Source organism: Apium graveolens, chromosome 5 (assembly GCF_009905375.1).
Source record: "Apium graveolens cultivar Ventura chromosome 5, ASM990537v1, whole genome shotgun sequence".
In the NCBI taxonomy this organism is placed as follows: Eukaryota; Viridiplantae; Streptophyta; class Magnoliopsida; order Apiales; family Apiaceae; genus Apium; species Apium graveolens.
This window is the reverse complement of record NC_133651.1, coordinates 3901407-3921296: the sequence shown is the minus strand read 5'-3', so window position 1 is coordinate 3921296 and position 19890 is coordinate 3901407. Positions and strand designations below refer to the sequence as shown.

At 33.8% G+C, this 19890-nt stretch overlaps 1 protein-coding gene across 3 annotated transcripts; it reads left to right on the top strand.

The window, feature by feature from the left end:
* Nucleotides 1–9084: 9084 nt before the first annotated feature.
* Nucleotides 9085–13912, top strand: LOC141662023 (L-ascorbate oxidase homolog). Of its 3 annotated transcripts, XR_012550215.1 has the most exons (9): nucleotides 9085–9549; nucleotides 9727–9836; nucleotides 10228–10498; nucleotides 11301–11397; nucleotides 11516–11861; nucleotides 12195–12560; nucleotides 12658–12736; nucleotides 12858–13136; nucleotides 13468–13912. XR_012550215.1 is itself a non-coding variant. In XM_074469075.1 (8 exons), the coding sequence occupies exons 1-8, from the start codon at nucleotides 9412–9414 to the stop codon at nucleotides 13059–13061; spliced, it is 1611 nt and encodes a 536-aa protein (XP_074325176.1). In that variant the 5' UTR covers nucleotides 9085–9411; the 3' UTR covers nucleotides 13062–13461. The 3 variants fall into 3 exon arrangements, 2 of the variants coding, with proteins under 2 accessions (XP_074325176.1, XP_074325177.1); XM_074469075.1 differs by lacking the exon at nucleotides 13468–13912 and having other exon boundaries at nucleotides 12858–13461; XM_074469076.1 differs by lacking the exons at nucleotides 9085–9549; nucleotides 9727–9836; nucleotides 13468–13912 and adding an exon at nucleotides 9863–10064 and having other exon boundaries at nucleotides 12858–13461.
* Nucleotides 13913–19890: the final 5978 nt, after the last annotated feature.

Here is a 19890-nt window from a genome sequence, read left to right as displayed (position 1 = left end):
CAACGAAAAAGAGGATATAAAGATCCCGTAGACTAGTATGTATCGCTGTATCAGTGATAAACTTATGGGGTATAGCTAGGGCTGTGCATCCGGTTCGGTTAACCGAAAACCGAACCAAATAACCGATATTTTTTCGGTTCGGTTAACCAAATTAATAAATTCGGTTCGGTTTTCGGTAATGATTTCTTAAAATTTCGGTTTTTCGGTATTTCGGTTATTAACCGCGGTTAACCGAAAATCGTTAAAATTAACCGAAATAATTTATATGATATAAAAATATTATTACATTTGTATTTTGTACTATAACATTTCTTAAGTTAATCTTACTGACGGACTGCCGAGTGTCGACCTCCTACACACTGTCGGCGTCGACTCCACAGACCAACTTTAACTCTTCGATTCAATTTGTAACTCTTCGATTCAATTGTAGTAAGTAACTCCGATTTAAACAAGACAAGAATCACTAGCTGGGCTTGTCAGTAGCCATTTTGATTAAATGAACTTTGGAGTTAAACTGAGCAGAAAAATCAGAAAGCACTAACAAGGATACATCAATATTAAAGCAATAGTAAAAAAGAACAAATGCAACTATGCAAGTGACTTGCACAGAGAGCAATTTCTCTCTTTCTTTTTTGAATGTTCTTCTCTTCCCACTTGCTGTTTGAGAGCAGTTTGCAGATTTGCAGTGTAAACTTGTTTATAAATTTTTAAGTGTTTAAATTTGGAGGTTGTAAACTTATGGTTAAATTAACACTTGTAGAATGTGTTTGTGCAATTTTTATATTTTCTAATAAATTTCGGTTTGAAATTCGGTTTTCGGTAAAACCCGAATAATTAAATTCGGTTCGGTTATAAAACCGAATCGTATTCGGTTCGGTTTTCGGCAGGGGTTTTTCCAACATTTCGGTTTCGGTTAACCGAAAAAAAATTCGGTTTCGGTTTCGGTTAACCGAATGCACAGCCCTAGGTATAGCTGAGATGAGTCGGGTATTTTATAAATGAGTTTAAGTTTGGGCATTTTTAAGTAGTCAAATCGCACGTTAAGTATAAATTTTTTAAACTCAACTCATTTAATAGATGAGTTGATTCGAATTTACTCCCGAGGCAAACTAGTCAGGTTTAAACGAGTCGAGCGGATTTGACTCGAGATCTCAACTCTTAAAAAGAAAATATTAATAAAATATAGTTAAAATTCAATTTATATAATAAAAATAAATGTACAAAATATTTTTATGTAAACTTTAAACATGTTAGAGCCGAGCTAAGTCGAGTTGTCGAGTTTCGGGCCCAGCTCTAATCGAGTTCGTTCATATTTAGCTCAACTCGTTTAAATAAATGAGTTTGAACATGTGTTCGAACTCGATTCGTATATGAGTTTGAGCCTGGCCGAGCCGAGTTAACGAGTTTGAGCTGTTGTGATCAGCTCAGATCCAATTACATCCTTAATTAATGTATTCGTTATATAAATTAGCGGATTTTTCAAAAGTTGTTGATAAATTTTGAAAAATCCTTCAAATATATTTGATCAGTTATGTGTCAGTCAAGTATTGAAAAAAAACTTTATGCAACTGAATGGGACAAAAAGAGTATTTTTTTACATTGGTACCGTAAGAATTTGAATATTACATGATATGTAGCATAATTTTATATAACTTATTTTTTCGACAAATTTAAAATAAATTTCATTAACTTGAAAGAAACTTAACCGGGACAAATCCCCCGTCAATAATGCAACCAGGTTGAAAAACAAATAAAAGAGCTAAACAATTAGACGCTTTGTTTCTGGATCTCTTAACATACTGAATACAAATATTTTTGAAACTAAAAAAAAATTCGATGTTCTACCGAGCAATCTAACCTAAACCAATTTTTAATTTTTTTCTAAAAATATTAGCATCACAATTGACATTCATACAATCGAATATAGATGTTGTCCAATGTTCAAATATTTTAGTTGTTCAAACTGAGATCAGAGGTACAAATTCCTTTATAGTTTGAACAAACTTATGCTATGAAATATGAATTCTTGCATTTTCAATATTGTTCCACTTCAAATTCCTTTTTAGTTGTTCTCATAAATCACTAACAACGTATCAAATTAAAGAATTGGGTTCATCTCACATTTACCGGTCGATGAAAACTCCATTAACCGCTGCATAACTATCTCATTTAGGCCCGACAAAAAATGGATGTCGGTGGGTTATGGGTAATTAAAAATGAACTTGGATTGGGTCTTGACCGAAATCCATATTTGACCTATATTTAATTTATATAGGGTTGAAATTTGGTTCGGGTTATAATGGTTCTGGATAAAAATATGGGTAACCCATTTTATACTTTAAAAACTTTTGAATAATAAAAAAATCATTTAATTTTGTATTTTTTAATGTACTCTTTGAAATTTAATATAATAGTTACATTAGTATATCGTGTCTACTGATGCTTGACAATTGATATTGATATTAAAAATCGTGATTTTTTTGTGTCACTTTGAAAAATTAATAACAGTCATAATATTATTATCTAGGAGGAAATGAAAACAAAATTTTTAGTATACACACTAATCTAAAATCTTAATAATTTATTAATTTTTATTCGATTGCTTGGGTAGTTGTTCATTGTTTATGAAATTTATTATACCCCAGCTTATGAAACAAGTACTGAGGGTTATCAATGTAATTTCACATGATATTAAATAGAAAGTGTTTTGCAAAGTAAGGGCACCGTCATGTTATCGTCCAAAAATCATAATATGTATAAGAGAATCTCTGATTGTGAATGATGCATATGCATATATACCCCTAAGGTAAATTTATGATTCAATCTCAATGACGATGGGGTAAAATATGGGTAAAATACGGGTGTCATAGTTTTCGATCCTTATTTGAAAGGAAATATATGACTTGAACCCAACCCCATCCATTTTGTTATATGTGATTATTTATTGATCCAAGAACCCAAAATTTGGATCAGATTGGTTTGGTTAACTGGATTTTGGATCCAATTGCCACCCATAATCTCATTCATAGCTCTAACTCCAATGCTGACATCTGGTACTACATTTGATATTGTCATCATCGTTTTTGACGTCATAGACGCAATCAATCGGCACAACTCAATGTTCTTTCTATACCTAAAACCATATTTTCTTGTCAACTCTAAGTATACCTTATAAGGTAGGCGTGTCGTTCCTTGCGCGATGCCCAAGGAGTGGGTGACAATAACAAGAAAATTCTCACAAGAATAGTGCCTTTAAACTTGCAACTTTGGCTCTCCAATCAACTTGTTGCCTCAAGCTTAGTAACTTTTTCTACTACACAATCCTAAACTAGATCATACTAAAACTCATTTGCCTCTCCCTCGACCAAACTTAGGAGGGATCAACCTTAGGTCGTACGAAACCACAAAATCAGGGTAGTTCATTAGATATAAGTCGAGTTGTCGGCTCCTCATAAATATAGGGTCCGGATACTCAATATATCTATATCGTCAACACATTCACCTCACACCATTAACGCGATCTTATCTTAGTAATCAATACCATATCCAATAATCTCAACTCAAGCTTAACAAGAATTTACTTAATGTCATCCCTATCTTATATGACCTGCCAATCTTATCTTAACTTCTACCCATTCTTATATCAGGGGCCAATAATCTATGGCTCTGATACCAACTGTGACATCACCCCAAATCCGGGGTCAGGATTGAGTGTCACCAAATAACATTTTAAATAATATAAACTTATATATTAACATAAATATACAGATGACCCCTCAAACTCTTGATCAGTTACAGGCTATGTTATGAAATAAGAATCTAAACATCTAAATTTTTATAACTAACTCAAATCATTACCTCATTACCTCTTTACCAACTACCTCGTCTTATGCACTTTGAGATATCCAACTTCCTGAAGCTGAGGTATATCTCTTTCGTTGACTACTGTGAGCTATCTACAGTTATCCTCAAGGATCTCTGACAGGATAAGAAATGACAAAGTAGGAGTGAGCCAAGAATGCCCAACAAGTACTATAATTTGATTTCCAAGTATCGATATCAAAAGAAACCACTGCAAATAATTTTTGAATGATTTATAAACATCTTTGTTCATTTAAATAATTGAGAGAATAATTTGGTTAGTTATTTTTAAATAATTAAATCAAATTATGATTATCAAAAATAATAAAGGAAAATAATTTTCTGGATTTAAATTAATTTAGTTAATTATTTAAAAATAACTAACCAAATTATTTTAGATTAAAAATAAATTTTAAAATTAAAATTAAAATTTTTGAATTATAAAAAAAATATTTCACATAAAATTTCTTTATAAAATCAGATGGGAGAGAACGGATTAAACCCTGGTCGGTAAACCGGGTCACTAAGAACCCATTCGGGTCCTCAAGAACACCAGATGGAAACCGTGTTTATGCCTAGATTTCGATGGCCTTGACGGACGTCGGTGAGCTCCGGTTGGGGCGAAACACAACCCGATTTGTTCGAGTTTTCATTGCAAAATCACCACAAATCAAACCAACCATCTAACTAGAATAACAATGATCACGTCCAATCGATTAATCGTCGATTGCGACGAGTTTCGAACAAAACCTGTGAAATTCCGGCCAACAATCAAAATGGCTAAATCATTAACCAAAAACAACGATACATATCTCAAAACGAATCTATGAATGTATACAAGTTATTCATTCTAGAGCCGGCCAAACGAACGGTCCGTGCGGGCCGACCGAATTTTTAACGGGCCGGTTTACTTACAACGGAACCCGTGAACGGCTTGTGTAATTAAACGGTCCGTGTCGTGCTGAGCCGGTTTTTCTGAACCGCGGTTCAATGGCGAATAACAGGAGAATAAGCCTTTTGTTTAATTGTTTTGCAGCCGAATTTGTACTTTGTATATATATTACTTTTACTTTTACTTTGTAACTTGCAGGTGACCGGCGACCGATTCCAAAATACCAACCGGAAAAATCAAAACAAAATGGTCAAAAATCATTGAACTCGACTTCATACTTCCTGAGCTACAACATCCATAAAACTATGCAAATCGATTGTAAACAACATCCCAAAGATATTTAAAACATCAAAATAAGCCAGAAATCAGTATACAAGAAACCCCCAAATCCGACTATAAACCCTAATTTTTGAAATTGAAATTTATACCTTTTTCAAGGATTTGGTTGATGGATTTAGATAGAGCAACTCAAGAGCTTCATTTTAATTATAAACACGACATGATTTGCTTTCCAAATCACTTCAAAATCATGGTTTGATCTCAAGAACAGTTCTTGACACCCTAACCCTAATTTCAGAGAAAAATCTGATTTTTTATTGTATTTTTATGATTTTTATGAAAATTGTTAATAATTATAATCTATTTTTAACTACAAACATATACTTCTAAATTTATTTGGTGCCTAATTATATCATTTTATTAAAAATAATTAGTCCAAAATTAATAATCAACGGGGAAAATTTATTATAACACAAATACAAAAATTATGCCACATTTTCCCAAAAAATACTATCTTTCCAAAATGCGAAAATATAAAATATTTGAATGACCCGTAATTTTGTAAAAATAGAAATATGATTTTTGTGGGTTTCGGTGTACCTGTAAGGGTCCGGTAAGATCATCTTTCACGAAACGAGATATTTTATAAATTAACTGGATGTACCAAAAATAGTTAGAAAGAATGCCCAAACCACACCACTTTTCACCTTCAACTGTCCAAAATGTTCAGATGCGCGCGAACCGCCCAAAATACCCACAAAATACGCATTTAAGGGAAGTGTATTCAATCTTCTAAAATTTAACAAAGAATACGCATGTTGAACATGCGTATTCCCTTTTACTTTTACAAAGGATTTTACTTTTACAAAGGATACCCATGTTTAACATGCGTATTCACATAAAACAAAAAGTGAATACGCATGTTTATTCTTTGTTAAATTTTAAAAATCAGAATCTACGTCCCCACATGCAATGGTTGAAAAATATCTGAAATCGTACTGAACATATAAAATACGAAACGGGTAAAATTTATGACCAACCATAATTTACATTGTAATAAAATATATAATAATTTATTTAATATAACACAAAATAATCGTAAATTTCCCGTTTTTTACAGAAAGAGAGATTAAAATACTAATCAAATGCTCTCTATTTCAAAATAATTGTTCACTTTTAAAAGATCACATATATTAAGATAAGTGAATATTAGTAAATTAATTGAATTGATTGACTATAATATGTGAAATTCGGGTTGATTTTGGAAATGTAAATGAAGATATGTGAACTCAAATTTGTTTTATTAATATAAATTTAATTTAAAAATTGAAGTGAACAAATAAATTTAAATAATGTTTTTTAAAAACATACATTTCAAAACGTATCTTCGCTCTATTATAAATGATTCTAGGACTTAAAGGTCCTTCTCGGTATATTTTGTGAAGGAACATCACAGCTCATACTCAAGCCATAGTATGGTCGCAAGTAGGGTTTGCATTCGACGGGTTAACGAAAATTAATAATTCAATCAATTAAATTGGATTTTTAAAATTTCAATCCAATTTATAAAAAATAAATTTACAATCCAAACTAATTTGCAATATTCAGTGGGTTGGGATCGATTTAGTCAGGTCATTTAATATTTAAAACCCGCGACTCGCAAGGAATATTTTGACGCACCATTTTTTTTTGTCGATGTTTTAAGTCTTGATTTGAAATAAAAGTGTTTAAAGGCGGGGTTTTAGATAATTTGACGATTTGACGATACCGTGATAGTGCTTAGTCAACTTATAATAATCAACTAATATTTAACGATTCACCATCTAGTAATCAGATAGATAAATAACTTGGTTTCAAAAAATAATAATCAGGTAATATAGCTGATTTAACATATCTTGTCGACTCTTGCAAAAAAAAAACCATTGTCAATTATTATCCTCCAGAATCAATTTAAGTAGCACACATTTATTTATATTATACTATAATGACCGGAATGTGTTATAATTTGGTTCAACGGTTATTTCCTAATTTTGTTTGCTAAAAAAATAAATAAATAATGTTATATATCCGCTAAACTACGAAATTATTAAACTACTACACACAGTCTAATTATCCTAGTAAAATGCAAACAAAGCTTATCATATTATTAAAAAATATATAAATAAATAGTATTATATATACGTTAAATTACTAAATTGTTAAACTATTAGATATAATATACTTATTCTACTAAATTACGATCACGGATTATCCTATTATTTTTATTATAAATTTATAATTATTATATATTTATATAAATATTTTAAAATTATAATATGACAGGATAAATAAAAATTTTAAATATTAACGGGAACCCGTGCATTGCACGGGATTTAAGCTAGTTTAATTAATAAACAAAATTTAAATAATAAAATCTTAATTATTTTTACATTATTCTTATATTACTATTTTGATTAGCAGATATTCGACTAAATTTCATCTAATTAATCTACAAAATGTAGAAGATTATCTTTAAGAGTTAAGTTTTATGGAGACCACGTTTTTGTTGGAGAACTCGGAGATCACCTATGTTTTGCAATCAAAATATTATCAAATATATTATTTTCTGAAGTATGTTTTACGAATATCACTAATTCATTAAATTTGTCGAATTAGTTTATACTGATCGGTTTTAAGACTATTGTAATTTGATGGTTATGGGATGTAATATAATACGTTGTGATGGTTTTAAGACTATAATGATGTAATGATACGGTTTAATCCTCCGGTTATTGGAGTTTGTAAATGTTTGCGTTGGATTTAATTACGATGGTTTAATTATGAAATTTACTAGTTTTTGCGAATGATTTTGAGTAGTATAGTTTAATGATTATCATTGTTGTTTGTTTTGGTTGTTTGATTGTGATTGGATTGGATTTGTGTATTGATTTGGTTTGGTATGCAGGGGCTGCAGAAAAATCTGCAATTTTTTTTTAAAATCAGACCTTAAAACCGACCGACAATAGGCATAACCGACCACTTTTGACCATTACAAAACCCAGAAAACCGACCGTCAGGTGACATAACCGACCACCTTCTTCATAAAACCGACCGTCTCATTTAGAGGGTGGTCGGTTTTAGGACGGTCGGTTATGACATTTAAGTTAGCTTCTGAAATAAAACCGACCGATGTGCACATTTTGACCACGGTCGGTTATGAGTTCCAGTCAACATTTTAAAAATAGACATAACCGACCGTCGTCTTTAGAGGGTGGTCGTTTTAGGACGGTCGGTTATGAAGTTTAAGTTAGCTTCTGAAATAAAACCGACCGATGTGCACACTTTGACCACGGTCGGTTATGAGTTCCAGTCAACATTTAGAAATAGACATAACCGACCACCTGCAGTCGGTTATGACTCAGTGACGTGGCGACACGTATGCACACGTGTTACCACGTGTACAGAGTGACCCCGCATTTTAGTAAAATGCCCCGGCACTTAACCGACCACTATGTTGGTCGGTTATGAGGCTTAAACCCGACCAAAGGTCATAACCGACCAGGCTAAAACCACCCACCCCTCGTGGTCGGTTATGAACCTTTTAACCGACCGTTTTGCCTATCTACCGACCGTTTTTTACGGTCAGTTTTGTCCTATTTTCTTGTAGTGAATGTGTATGTTCTGCAATTTTAACAAATGTTTTGCAAACTAAACATGTTTCGTAAAATAAAATATTTTGTAATGTTCTACAATGTGTACGATGTTCAAGATTTTGAATAAAATAATGATCTATATAAAATAATAAGTCGCAAAATAATAAGTTTTGCAATATTTTTATGCAAGCATAACATAAGTGGTGTATGTGGTCTTCGACAAAAACAGTATCTATAGAACTTGACCCTATCTTTACATAATTATGTATCTGAATTGCAACGGGCAAATTGGTTAAAAAAGGTGCAATTGTGGAGGGGGAAAATGTGATAGCAAGAGTGATAATGGCAACGACCAGCCTTTTACATTACGCAAAGGCCTTCTCATCATTAACTAAAACGCGTGATATACGCTGATCATCAACACTTCACTTGGGATAGCCTAAAGGCGAAGCTTTTCTTGATTTTCCATTGCTCACCTGTCATCTCATCATATATACACCCATTTATGAGTACTAAACACAGAAGACGTTAACTTGGTTAAGAGTTTATATTCTGTCGCCCTTGGTCTGAAAATTTCTTAGCCCACAAAACACATTCTTTTCCATTAACCAGGATTTGTACACATACTTCGACCAAACCTGGCATGCATTAAGTTATTCTAAAATCTTCTATCTGCTGCTTTTCGTTGGTGATCATTTTGCAGAGAGACTGGAGTTTGCGGGCTGTTGTTTTCGAATATTTGGCGATATGGGAAATTTGGTTTTGTGTCAGTTGATCTGTGTAATACTTCTGAGTGTCGCGATTGCGAAAGCAGAGGATCCTTACAGATACTTTACATGGACTGTTACTTATGGAACTGCTTCTCCTCTTGGTGTCCCTCAACAGGTGATTTTCAAGTCACTGCCAGTTAGTTTATAACTTTTTGCTCATTATTTAGGAAATCAGGATTTGAGCAGGACTCGTAATACTCGCGCACACATGCCTCCGGGGTGAAGTCATGCACACATGCAATAAGGCTAGAGATTATATATGTTTTATAACTTGTTTGGTTTTAATGTGAAGGTCATCCTCATCAATGGTCAATTTCCTGGACCTAGACTTGATGTTGTCACTAATGACAACATTGTCCTTCACCTCTTCAATCAGCTGGACCAGCCTTTTCTTTTGACATGGCAAGTATATCTGTCTCTTTGCTTCCATATATTCGATATTTCGTGTTCTTGTGTTTCTTTCCTCAATGTGTTTGATCCGATATTTAGTCAGAAACTAAGTCAGAGGTCAACATGAATGCTATATATAAATCGATATTTTCATGTTTGCAGAACTTTTTATTTAGATCTTCTTATTCTGAGAACATAATAGTAATCATGCATGGGCCTCAATCTGTCCAAGCAGACTAGGTATTTTGTAGTTTATAATCCAATTGAGGTAGCATCAATGTAATATGTGAATTTTATGAAAGTATTGGATCGACACTATGCAATGTGTATCTGTTAGAATAAAAGTCACTGCACATTGCATAGTGTCGATCTGAACTGACATGACTTTCATTTTCATAACCAGGAATGGAATTAAACAAAGGAAGAACTCTTGGCAGGATGGGGTTCTGGGGACAAATTGTGCAATTCCCCCAAATTCTAATTTTACATACAAGTTTCAAACGAAAGATCAGATTGGAGGTTACACATATTTTCCATCAACTTTGATGCATAAAGCTGCCGGAGGGTTTGGAGCACTGAATGTCTATGCAAGACCTGGAATCCCAGTCCCGTATTCATTACCTGCCGGAGATTTTAGTTTACTTATTGGTGATTGGCGCACAAGCAGTCATAAGGTGAAAAACACATATGGCTTGTCTACATTTGTTTAGTTTAGTTTAGCTTTTATTTCCCTTATTCTTGAATGGTAGTATCTTCTTAGGATATGTTTTAACTGTCTAGAGTTGGTCTATTAAACATACACACAAGGTACAGTGCAGGGTTAAACATTTAGTCTGCGGTTTAAGCAAAGAACCAGTTAGGATAATTCGTGAACAAAGAAAATAGAAATGAATTTACACAGTTGTTCATCAAACAGACAATTTCTTGAGTTTCAAATACTTGCTTCTGTTTTACAGTTCTTACATCAAAAACAGATAATCCCTGGAGAACTCACATGGTCCAGGTTCAATTTGTTAGCCACTTCACAGAAAAGTTTGTGTTGGTCTGTAGGCAGAGAAGGTGCAGGAATAAGATGAGAGAAATGAAACCGGAGAAAAAAATGGTCATAAGCAATAAGAAATTGTATTAGCAAGTACCAAATCCTATTTATGAACAACTCTTTTTTTTTGTGTTTTTCTGGTGCTTCTGAACACCAAGTCCAAGTGTAGTTCCAAACTTCCTATAGAAAACTAGTAGTATAGGTTTACAACTAAGTTACTTGTTTAGTTAGTAATTTAGTACTTCTGTGAGTTGTAAGGTTGAAAAGTTTAGCTACTTTCTTTAATAAGCAAACTGACCTTCCAAATCAGAACAGGTAGTCAGTAGAAGGAAGTAAACTATTTAAGTATTTCAGTTGAGGAAATTTATAGCATTGCGTTCTCTCTTGTCCTCTTCCAAATGCTGGTCATATAATTTACAACATGTTTATGATGTCAGGGACTAGCGCATTATCTGGATTCGGGAAAATCTCTTATATTTCCTGATGGTGTACTTATTAATGGAAGAACTCAATCATCTTATAGCGGTGATCAAGGTCCTTGTTGTTTAAACCACTCAAAAAATACATTATCTATATTAATCAACTATCAATAAGCAATCTACTGTAATTCAAATTTACAATTTCTTAGAAATTCTATCTTTTGCTTTCTCAGGTAAGACCTACTTATTTAGGATATCAAATGTGGGGTTGTCTACCTCCTTGAACTTCAGGATACAAGGACACAAGATGAAACTAGTTGAAGTTGAAGGATCCCACACAATTCAGAACATATATGATTCTCTTGATGTGCATGTTGGCCAATCTGTGTCTGTCCTAGTTACTTTAGATCAAACGCCAAAAGACTACTACATTGTTGCATCAACACGGTTTACAAGACGTGTTCTTACTGGTACCGCATTGCTGCATTACTCAAATTCTCAGACTCCAGTTTCTGGACCTTTGCCTGCTGGTCCAACTTACCACATTCACTGGTCTATGAAGCAAGCCAGAACCTTAAGGTATATGGAATTTAACAGTCAAAACAGTCAAAACATTCTGCTCTATGGTTCTAAAACAACAACTTCTAATATTCATATATTATCTGTGAATTTATATTCTTAGTCCACCAATCGGTGCCTCAATAGCAGTCTAAAAGCCATTCTATTTCCGTTTACTAAAATAATAAGAGCTCCAGTAACATCTTTCTGTGTCCTTTAAAAGACTATGCATATCTCAAAATTCAATTACACCCTAGCCCTTATTCTATTTTGTCAGATGTGATCTCAAAATCAATATAGAATAAATTGTAATGGAAGGTACAAAGTATATTAACGTATTTCCTTTATGTACAGGTGGAATTTAACATCAAATGCAGCCCGTCCAAATCCTCAGGGTTCATACCATTACGGAAAGATAAAAACATCAAGAACAATTGTACTGGCCAACTCAGCCCCTCTAATAAACGGCAAGCAACGATATGCTGTCAACAGGGTATCTTACATCAATGCAGATACTCCATTAAAACTTGCAGATTACTTTGAAATTCCTGGAGTATACAGTATGGATTCTATTCAAGACATCCCGTATGAGGGCCCTGCATATGTTGCTACATCAGTAATGCCTGCTAACCATCATGACTTCGTTGAAATTGTTTTTCAGAACAATGAGAAAGCCATGCAGTCTTGGCATCTCGATGGTTATGATTTTTGGGTTGTCGGGTAAGTCTGGCTGCTTATCAGTTATAATAAACCTTCAAAATATTATTTTGAAAGGTATTTACAATCTAATTATTGCCCCTGTTGAAAAACTCAATAGCTTTGGCTTCGGACAATGGACAGAAGCTAGTAGAAACAAGTACAATCTAGTTGATGCTCTTACAAGACATACTGTGCAGGTAAAGTAGATAGGGAAGGATTATAAACTTTTAGTTACTGTCATTTTGGAGATTAATTAATCTCCCTATTCGTAATTCAAAAATTTATTAATTTTTCCACATATTATAAATAATTTTGTAGGTATATCCTAAGTCTTGGAGTTCTATATTAGTGTCTTTAGACAACCAAGGCATGTGGAATCTGAGGTCTGCGATATGGGAACGACAGTATCTTGGACAACAATTCTATCTTAGAGTTTACAACCCTGTGAAGAGTTTCGCTAATGAGTATGGTATTCCTCGAAATGCTCTTCTTTGTGGGAAAGCTGTTGGCAGGCATACATAGTGCGGAAGTCACTACACATCGTAGAATCCAGTTGTCAGAGTGATGAAACCCTGAAGATCAATACAAGACATCCTGGTTTGTATATCAAACAACTAGATAACTTATATCTATTGTGTCAGAATACTTGATCAGATTCAGTTGTTGATATAGCTATATATCTGGATTCTTTACGAGATGGCTTGTTATACGTCTTAACTCACGAGATTAGTTAGCACCTGCGCTTAAATACAGCGCTAGGTTGCACCTGCAATTTTATCAGTCAGTCTTCTTTCATAAGTCTAGAATTTGTGATTATGTATATGCTCACAAACCTAATGTTGCAAATGTGTACTTGTTCTGTTCGAGGTAATTATTTTATATATAAATGTGATGTATTTAGTGGATCTTTATAATCTCTAATATACAGGACCAGATGGGGAGCAGAGGCTTTTCAGAGCTATATAAGTTTTTTGGCGCATGTCCAGAAGAATTTGAATTTCAGAGGCCAATTTTGGTGTATTTCACGTTGTTTTGGGTGGTGTACTGGTGTTGATCCAATTAGCATAATTACGAGATTAAACATAATTCTCTGGTATGTAAGAACAATTAGTTAACTTTCTTACTGTGAGGTCTTTTCGAAAGTATCTAAAAATGGGCTTTAATCCCTAACGATTTATAAGTCATATCCAACACACTGTTCCAGAACCCTTAGATCATTATTTTAAGGACTCAGATCTAAGAATCTGGGCCCTTGAAATATAGATTTGACGTCCCTGAAGTCGTATGTTAGATAAAGTTTAACCCGCACACAATTGCACGGGAACGGGACCCTCTAAAAATATACTCGTGTGTACTCCGATTCTGAAATTAATTAGTTTCAAAACAGTCCCTAAACTTCATGAGTTTGATAGTTTTACCACTGCGGTTTCAGATTTTTGACATTTCAGTCCATGCAGTTTCTGAAATTTGATGTTTCGGTCCCTTAAACTCTAAAATTAATCAGGATCAGCCATCTTCCTTACTTAAATCATCTCTGCTCACATTGAACGTCAAATTGATAGTGTAAAAGGGAATGTCAATTTCATTAAGCGGATACGCAATGAGTACACACAATTAGGTGGTATTCGAGACACCACCCACTCTTCACAAACGTACTTCAGTCAATCTTAGTTCAATCTTAGTTCTTCATGCCCAAATATATGAATGGCTTCCCTACTAATAACTCCAACCATAACTCATAGTCTCTAAATTAAAGTTAGAAAATTATTTTTCCCACCAAATCCTCCCTTTCAAATTCATAAATGATGCACACTAATTATTCATATTTGTAACTAATTTAATATTTATTCAGTTTGTTTTATTATGTTTCTTAACATAGTTATACTGCAGAATTTAAGTTTGCTATTATTAAGATGTGTTATATGAATATGAGCTTAGACTGAATTACATAAATAATCTATATAATGAACTTATAAGGTTGCGAAATAAGTCTAAGATTGAGTTGAGTAAAGAAAGTTATAAACATGCAAAGGGCTCTTGGTAATCTCACATCTCAGGTTGAACATCACGTACATTTGGAGAATAAGACAAAGGTAAAAAAAAGTGGAAGTCGAAAATATTAAAGACAAAAATGCGGGAATTCAATTGAACGAGAATGATGTGATCGTACCAGAGTCTTTGAGTTGTGTGAAACATGATTCTTTGAGTTGTGTGAAACATGTTATCGTACCAGAGTCTTTGAGTTGTGTGAAACATGATTCTTTGAGTTGTGTGAAACATGTCAATGAAGGTGTTTTTGACGAGTAATCGCATGTGCGGTAAGTTTTGCTTGTTCAAAAAAATCAAGTAATGAATGATATTATTGAGGTTGAGCATATCGACTTCATATCGACTTCATCATCTCAGAGTACTTGTCTCAGTCTTCTTTGTTTGTTTGTCAATTTTTAATGTTCTTTGTATCTTGAACATTTTTCAAGAAGAGCATGAACTTCTTTTTATTTCCATCTCATCCTTAAATAATTCTTGACTTTAACAAAACTTATGGCCGAGTTTATCCAACAAGAGAGAAAATAAGAGAGAAAGTTGAGGAACAAAAATAAAGAATTAATATACACACATATACACGCACACGCGTTATTAATTAATTTATATTTGTAAGTGTATACATAAAAAATGTATTTATCTTTATATTTAAATGTGGAGTCAAGAATAAATTAATTAAGTAGTATATTTATAATAAAACCTAGTTATTTACGTGTATTAGTCAATTTGGGTATTTTATTAAGGTATTTATTCTTTGTATAAGTATTGAATTGAAAAAATGACAATTTTACCACATTTTAACACTTTTGTTACTAAAATACCACAATCATAGATATACGGCCAATAATACCCTTCTATTAAACTAATACCAAATGCGTATTAGAATTTTTACCTGACCCATTGTAACCCCTGGACTAACACTTCTTTACCCACAATAAATTATATATAATTTGTGTTTGAGAGACTGAAAACTAATGGAACGACCTTGCTAAAAGTTGTGTTTGTGTGCTAAAACAGTGATGTGGGTGTACGTACACAGACACACACAATCTTAATAATCTTAATACGCATCTGAAACGAGGGTATTGCATATTACCCAAAACTCAAATGCGTAATATCAACACACATACAAATAATATCCACGGGAGAAATGCGTATCATTAATACCCTTCTAAAGAATGCGTAACAGGATGGTATATATGGACATGATTATGCGCGGCTGGTATTCCTGTCACGGGTGTTGTGCAAGACATGTCTGTATCATAACAAGACTAAGTCATACTGACAACCCTAAGATTTGTTGTATTGTAACCTTAATCTGTAATTCATACTTGTAACACTTAATGTCTGTAAAATGTAAATGGAGCAGACTGGAGCATTTTTCTCTAATTAGTGTCAAGCCTAAGAATTCTATTTGGAAGAAGATCAAGAAGATCATGCCTCAGAAGAATTATGAAGAAGTTTGGAGTTGAATAAATCTGTTTGGTGTAAAATATTCTAAGTCAAGATCTCTACAAGTCACATAATTAGTGTTATAGAGAAGTCATTCGAGAACTCAGAAAGACCTATCGAGAACTCAGGAATTGTCTATCGAGAACTCAGGAAATGCTATTGGAGATATCGATAAGTCGGATACCCATTCGAGAACTCAGAGATATCGACAAGTGTACATTCATTAGAGAACACTGAGTTATCGATAAGTCATAGTCCATTAGAGAACTCTGAGTTATCGATAAACCAAAATTCACTAGAGAACTCAGAGTTGTCGATAAGTCAAGTCAACAATGAAGTTTCAGAGATATCGACAAGCCAACATGCCTATCGAGATGTCGAGTTCTCTACAGCTTAATTGGAGATATCGAAGTGAAGAAATTTCTCTAAGTACAGAATTGCAGAACAGTTTAATATCCAAGGTTGCAAATCAACAAACAATTCACATAGCTGGATTGACAAGTCTACAAAAAGCAGCTTGAGAGATGTGCAAGATCAATGGGAAAGATTAACTGACAGAGGAGATTAAAGTAATCACGGGATGCTAAAGATATGCTAAGCCAGAAATGGAAGATTTGCTTTTCTATAAATAGAAATAACAAGTGACAGTTTAGAAAAACTAATAGCATATTTATTATCCACTGTGTAAACCAGCAGTTAACTGAGTTATAAAGTTAACACTGGTCCTCTAGTTAAGTAGAACAATCAAGATATAAAATTGTATGTTCTCTCTCAAGAAAGAAGCTAAGTTCTAAAACAAGAACTTAGAGATTTTGTAGCAAAACACTACTTGATTTTTAATATAAAATTAAGTGAGTTTTGAAGATCTTTGTTTTACATATTTGCATAGTTATTTATATTTAACATCTATTCTACTAAATCATTGATAACAACCAACTGCTAAAGCCAAAGTCGATCAAAAATCAAACATTCAAGCCAAAACACATTCACCCCCCCTCCCCCTCTGTGTTGTATTCATACCTAACAAGTGGTATCAGAGCAAAATCTGAAAGTAAACAGATTAGATCTTGGAAAAATGAATACACAGAAAATCAGTAGTATCAAGATTCCTCCCTTTGATAAGGCCAATTACACTTTATGGAAAAAGAAAATGTTGCTGTTTATAAGAATGGCCAATCATCTTTACATTGGTATCCTCAAGAATGGGCCCTTCACTCCTGTAGTTAGAGTTGAGGAAACCACATATGGAGATATGGTTATTCCAGCTCATTATGCTCCCAAGGATCCTTCTGATTATACTGAACCTGAAAGAGATAAAGTTTCCCTAGACAGTGCTTTGCAACTGATATTAATTGAGTCACTTGACAACGTAATGTATAATAACATTGTCAACTGTGACACCGCTAAACAGATCTGGGAAAAGATTGAAATACTTTGTGAAGGAACTGAGGAGGTTAGGTCAAATCAAAGAAGGATATTGATTTCTCAGTATGAGGGTTTTATGGCTAAACCAAAGGAGGGTATTACTGATGTGTTTGAAAGGTTTAATAAGCTGATAAATGACTTGCAGCTTCATGATAAATTTTATGATGTCGAAGAAGTGAATTTGAAGTTCTTGCTTACTCTCCCTGATCATTTGGAACAAAAGATCTCTACAATCAGAGAAGGAAGGGATTTGAGTAGAATCACACTGGAAGTGCTCTATGGGGTTCTGAAAACTTATAAACTTGAAATGATTCAAAAGAAATCATTAAGGGCTGGTCAAGGATATGTACTGGACAGCTCAAGTGCACTAATTGTGAATGATGGCCAGACCTCTAATGATGAGCAAAGATCTTAAACTCCAGAAATTTCTACAAGTGAGAAAAGAGTCAATGACACTAAAGAGCAAGTCATACTGGAATTGGATGAAGAAGATGAGTTCTACACTCTTGATGAGCTTGATGAGCTAGACAAATCAATGGCTTACTTGGCTAGAAAATTCTCTAACATTAGAGTGAAGAAACCAAGATTCTTCAAGAGCAAATGACAGTCCTTCAACAAAGACAACAGCTGGAAAGGAAAAGGGAAGTACACTCCTAATAGCAAAACTGGCTACAAAACTGGATCTGTTGATAGATCAAACATAAGGTGCTTTAACTGTGATGAGATGGGCCATTTTGCTACAGAATGTAGGAAACCCAAGAAGACAAAGAAAGACAAAGCCTACCTTGAATTGGAAGCAAAGTATGATGCTCTTCTAAAGAAGCAACAAGGGAAAGCTTATATTGCTGAGGGTAAGAGCTGGGATGATTCAGATAATGATGAAGATGAAGAAGTTGGAAACTATGCACTCATGGCCTTGGAGCAAGGAGACTCTTCATCATCTAAATCACAGGTACCAACTCTTACCACAATTGATTTAAATGTGAGTCAATATAAGGAAACTGTTGAAAAGATGAGCACAGAAATGTTCCACATTCATACAAGCATGGTTGCTGCAAATGAGGAAGTTAGCAGATTAAAAAAGATCAATGAAAAATTTGAGAGTGAAAAACAAGAGACTGAATTATTGCTGGTTGAGCTTGATGCTGCTAGGCAAGAAAATACATACTTAAAGAACAAATTAAAGTATGCAAGTGAAATTGAAGCAGTATTGAGAGAAAGGTTGGAGAAGAATGAAGTGAAGCTGAAATCCTTCAAAAATGCTTCTGATTTGATTGGCCAATATCATGAAAAGAACAAGCCATGTGCAAACATTGCCATTGGTCTTGATTATGAGGGTTTGAACAACAAAAAGAAGTATGTCAGTGACAAAGGAAAATCAACTGAAACTGAAGATGTTCCAATTATTTTGAAGAAAGTTGAATCACCTTTGTTCAAGGCATGTGAAGTGAACTTCAGTGAAGAAGAGTTGATCATCAAACAGGAGATAGCTGATGAGGACAAGGAAAAGAAAAATGATGAGACAACTCAGTCTTCCATCTCTGTTGAAACACCAAAAGCCAATCAAGAAACTAAGGAGCCTGTGAAGGAGATTAAAGCTGAACAGGTCAAAAAGAAAAAGAAGAATAGAAATGGAAAGATTGGGATAAATAAAAGCAATAATTTTGCTTATATTGCAGATGCTCCTAGAAAGAGGTGTGAGAATTGTGGATCAATGAATCACATAACTCATCTTTGTAAAAAGACTGTTAGCAATTCACCTGAAGGAGTCTGCAAGTACAATGAAGCTAAGGCTAATGATCCCTATTCATTCTGTGACAAGTTTGACTGCATTCCCTGCAACATGAAAGTGATGAAGAGTTACCACAAATTGAGAACTGATCTCATAGAATCAAAAATTGGTTCTATATCTGAAAGGGAAAAGGCTCAACAGTCTATGAATTCCATTTTATCTGAAAGTTCTCATTCTACTTCTGCAAAATCAGTTAACAAGAAGAAAGTACCCAACACAGCTTGGGTAGCTAAACACACTTAATCCTCATTATGTGCAGGGAAAAGGAAAGAAGGTCATATAGATCATTGATAGTGGATGTTTCAGGCATATGACATGTGATAAGGCCCTGCTATCACAATTTGAGGAGATGGTTGGCCCTTTGGTGACCTTTGGAGACAACAACAAAGGATTCACAATGGGATATGGCAAGATTGTCTCTGGAAATGTTGTCATTGAAGATGTAGCACTAGTTGCTGGATTAGAAGTAAATCTTCTAAGTGTTAGTCAATTTGCAGACAGAGGTTTTCAAGTTATTTTCAACAAAGAAGATTGTGCTTTTATCAGCAAAAAGACTGGTGAAATTGCTCTTAAAGGAGTAAGAAAGGGAAGCTTGTTTATTGCAGACTTAGACTCAACAAATAAGGAAGGAGTGTGTTA

Excerpts from the sequence above, each read along its gene's own strand:
- LOC141662023 (XM_074469075.1), top strand. The coding sequence starts at position 9,412 with ATGGGAAATTTGGTTTTGTGTCAGTTGATCTGTGTAATACTTCTGAGT. Across the intron at positions 10,499-11,300 it reads GGCGCACAAGCAGTCATAAG|GGACTAGCGCATTATCTGGA; the intron begins GTGAAAAACACA and ends TTATGATGTCAG. Across the intron at positions 11,862-12,194 it reads AAGCAAGCCAGAACCTTAAG|GTGGAATTTAACATCAAATG; the intron begins GTATATGGAATT and ends CTTTATGTACAG.